Source organism: Argopecten irradians, chromosome 13 (genome assembly GCF_041381155.1).
Source record: "Argopecten irradians isolate NY chromosome 13, Ai_NY, whole genome shotgun sequence".
NCBI classification, from domain to species: domain Eukaryota; kingdom Metazoa; phylum Mollusca; class Bivalvia; order Pectinida; family Pectinidae; genus Argopecten; species Argopecten irradians.
The window spans coordinates 28585913-28590354 of record NC_091146.1 but is presented as its reverse complement, the minus strand read 5'-3'; the positions used below and the strand labels follow the sequence as shown (position 1 = coordinate 28590354).

The 4442-nt window shown below is 41.4% G+C and overlaps 1 protein-coding gene across 1 annotated transcript; it reads right to left on the bottom strand.

The window, feature by feature from the left end:
- Positions 1-1817: 1817 nt before the first annotated feature.
- Positions 1818-2534, bottom strand: LOC138305782 (uncharacterized). Its single transcript, XM_069246051.1, has one exon. The coding sequence runs from the start codon at positions 2532-2534 to the stop codon at positions 1818-1820; it is 717 nt and encodes a 238-aa protein (XP_069102152.1).
- Positions 2535-4442: the final 1908 nt, after the last annotated feature.

Sequence of the window (4442 nt, the reverse complement as noted above, 5' to 3'; positions counted from 1 at the left end):
CATATGTCAGCATCAGTATCTTCGTCCGTGGTGGCGTTTCTGCGTTGAATAATATCGTCGATAACGTCATCGTCTGTCATGGTAGCGCTGGTGGGGAGGTCAGAATCAACGGAGGCGTACATATTAAAAGGAACGGGGAGGTTGATGAGGTGAGCGAGGGGAATGTCATCGTCTTCTGTCGCTGCTGGGGGTAGGACTGCTGTCGGTCTTAAAGCCTGCGTGGTGGAAACAAACAGTCCCAGATTGTTGTCGTTGTCACACATCGCCAGGATACGGCAAGAAGTTTCGCATCAAGTGCAGTGATCTCTGCTGTCTGCTGATTGCTTTAATGTGACGCAGTAGTAGACGCTTTCTTTAGTGAACTTTGAGATTTTGAATCACACCTTGGTCCATCGGCTGTGTGTTGCTGGTGGTGTTCGGAGGCAGGAGTATGAGTTTGATGGCTCGGAGATCATGGCTTTGTGGATGGGCGGGACAATTGTCAATAACCATAGCAATGCGGCGTTGCTGGTTGGCAAGCATCCGGTCAGCTTTACGGATCCATTCTATGAAAATATCACTGGTCATCCACGCCTTGCGGTTTGCTGTGTATTCAGTCGGGAGGGTGTGCACTTTCTTGAAACATCTTGGCTTTGCTGACTTTCCAACGATAAATAGAGGGAGTTTCTCGGTACCAGTCATGTTGGCGCAAACCAGGGCGATGAGTTTCTTTTTGCTGCGTTTTCCTCGGTGGCAGTCAGTACCTTTGACGTCCAGGGTAGGGTCAGGCAGCATTCGATAAAATATACCAGTCTCATCAGCATTAAAGATATCGCTGTGGTTGTACTGCGATAGGAGAGTATGGAAGTCGTCGGCCCATTACACCATTTCGTCACTGGATTTGTCTACGGACTTTGCTTCACCACAGATTTTCTTGAAGCAGATACCATGTCTGTCTTTAAATCGATCAATCCACCCAGTACTGCAGTGGAAGCTAGGCTCTCCAATTCTTGCGGCAAGTTCGTTCGCTTTTATCATCGGGCCGGAAATAGGGAGATTTTGATCTCTGGCATGGGAGAACCACTTCAGAAGGGCTGCATCTTCTTTCTTGCTGGGTTCGTTTTCCAGGTGTGCTGCGCGAACTATTTTCATCAACGGTTTATTAAATGCCTCCGCTTGTGCATTTGCTCGCGGCCAATGAGTGGTAACCCTTTGATGTTCAAACCCCATGTTTTCAGCATATTTGTGAAAAGCATCAGAGTTAAATGGTGCTCCATTGTCACTTTTGATGACTTTGGGTGTTCCGAACATACTCAGCACTTTGTCCAAAACTGGAATAGTAGTATTGGCCGACACAGATCGCATTTTGTCGCCGTAGGGTATCCTATTAGGGATCCGTACCTTCCGTTTACAACATGGAATGTGATCGTGTCAAAGGTCTTGTTGGTTTCAATATTTAAAACACAAGTGCCTAGCACCTTGAGTGAGTTACTTCCTCCGTATGGTATTAACCTAGGTTTTGACCTGTACTTTGAAAGTGTAGGACTGCCAATCTTCTCATAGTCTGCTTCATCAATTATGTCTACTGAACATCCGCTGTCAACAAGAAATTTCAGATTCTTGTTATTTACCTTTATCTGAGTAAATGGACCTTTAACAGCATGTATATGCTCAGAGTTCTTCGTGTTTGGTTCGACCTTGCTTCCATAGCAATAACTGCCATCGCTATCTGGCGATTGGCGGTCGTCAGTCTCAACAGCTAGAACCTTGTTTTTAGATTTGCTCTTGTTTCGGCACACCTTTTGGAAGTGGTTCGGTTGTTTACAACCATGGCACACCTAACCCTTAGCAGGACACGGTTTTTCTCTATGTGGAAAAGTCCCTCCACAGTTCCAGCATTTAGTGTTTGACTTCTTCTGTTTTGTAAACTTGCGACTTCCAGTACCTTCAGTCCTTTGATCTTTGTCATGTTTTTGTTTCGGATGGCGTTGTTTGACTGCATTCACAGAATGGCTGTTCTCCATGGTTTGAGCTTGAATGTTTGACATTTCCATAGCTCTCACTAACGCTACAATATCAGCTAGCCCCTTATCCGGTTCTTGTAACGCTCGACGACGTAATCGGTTTGACGAACAGTTCTGAATGAGCGTAGACAAAATTTCCTTATCACAATCGGCAAATTCACATTCCTTGATCAATTTCAGTAACTCTGTGACATATTCGTCGATCGATTGACCTTCCTTTTGTTTGAATGTTCGGAAGTTATATATTTCAATCTGAGTGTTCTTTCTAGGTTTAAAATAGTTTGTGAGCACTCCTTTCACCCCATCATATGTATTTTCGGACTCACCTTTGTGGACCTGGTATATATCATAAACCTTATCGCTAATGTAATGGAGTAGTAAAGCTCGACGTCTCTCAGCGTCCTCCTCATCACCCAACTCCATTGCGTCAAATAGATTTTCAAGTCTCCCGATCCATCGCTCCCATCGTGGCCCAGCGTTAGATCTATCGCTTTCACTGTCGAATGTATGAAAAACTGGTAAACGCTCCATCCTCGTCGCCAGTTGTGGGGTTCTATATGGGTGTGTAACACCGGATGATTTGTGATGATGACAATGACAACAAACACACTTGTCTGGCTGACATGCTGGTTACTTTATTACCATGTGGTACTTCCGGTTACATACAAAATACGGAATGGGTTATACTAAATTTCGGAATAGGTTATACTAATATACGGAATGGACATTACAATTCTCCCCTTTTTAGCAATAAAATATTATCACAATTATTATTATCAAGAGTTCATGTCTTTTGTGTTCATATTATGAAATGAATGAATAGAATGACTAGAATTCACAAACTCATGGCCAGCTTCATAAAGATGGAAATATTTGGCTAACCAACTACATAACAGATATAAGCCTGGCAAGATTGTAACTATATGAAAACTTCAGGTATTTAGGTAATAAGTTATTCGTAATTTCGACGAACTACATCCTTGGATGATTTGTGATTTTATTTCCTTTTCAGGATCCACGAAGTCACATCGGGAGCTTTGTTGTCGGAGTTTTGTTGTAAAAGCATCGATTGATTCTCCAGATTCTTGAGAAATTTGTCTAAATTTATAGACCTGGAACTCTGTTGCCTTTTTAGGAGCAAAATATTCCGTTAGTTTTATTTGGGCTTCATTAAATGTGTCTCCGGTGTCCTGTGACGTTTCAAAAATGTCACAGACCTCTTCTCCTACGTAGTGCAGTAACATAGCTCTTTGTCTTTTCACATCTTTAATGTTCATTGCCACAAATAAGTTCTCGATGCGTTTCACATACTTCTGCCATCTTATGTCTGCAGCAGGTTCTTGTACCACAAATGGCGGGAATATTGGTAACGCTGTTGCCATACTTTGAAGGGTGATACTTCACATAAAACTACAAATGGATAACACAGTAGTTTCCTTCACAGTGATGAACAATTCTGTTCTAATCCCTCTTCATTGAGATGATTCTGTGATTAGCTTGATGCCGATTGATCTCATCCTCGTCGCCATTGTTATATCTCGTTGTTTTGTATAATGACAACAGACTCCATAGATTACACTATGTACATGTTTATTCGCCTGGGTACTGGTGGGAACTGCCTTGCCTAAAACAATGCATCTTACTACAATACATGATTATATTTACAATGTACAGGGTACGGGGCCTGGACAATTAATTGGTGTGTTATCAGGTACCGGACAATCAGACGGGCTCTGTCTGGAATTAGATGCTGTCGGGTTACGGTCATGTCAGTTCAATTAACTGTTAGTATGATAACACTGATATACTCGTGACACTACATTGACCATGTGTGTTTCTTCCGGGTTCAATGAACTGTATACAATAACAACAAGATAAGAAGGCTATTCTATTTTTATGTAGACAAGTATACAAGTAAAACAAGAAAGAATGTTTAACAATATAACACATCTCTTCATTACCCACGCCTCTGATCAATGAGTCCCTCATTACTCATAAAAAACATCCATCGCTAACTTATGTCCCCCAAACCCAATGCAACAAACCTTAATGTGGGTAAGAAACAAGTTTCAACAATACAAAAAAATATAACAAACTTAACATGATTCAAACAAGGAAAATATCAAAAATATGTTTTGGCACCTCATGTAAAATATGTATATCATCAACATTTCAAAACACTGTTATATAAACGGTCACAAAACATAACCTACAGTAAACTTAAAACTTAAAAACACAAAGTCCTTCGTCTGACAATATTGCAATATTTACACAACTATTTTGAATTCCTCCCAATGGTCCTCTGTTACCTTGGTAACATTTTGTCCATTTTGCACAAACGAATAAGTTGTTCGTTCCATTCTACGGTGAGAGGGCGCATCTGTCTGGGTTCCTTGATTTAACATGACCCGTGCATTGGCCAATTGGGTGCCCATATCA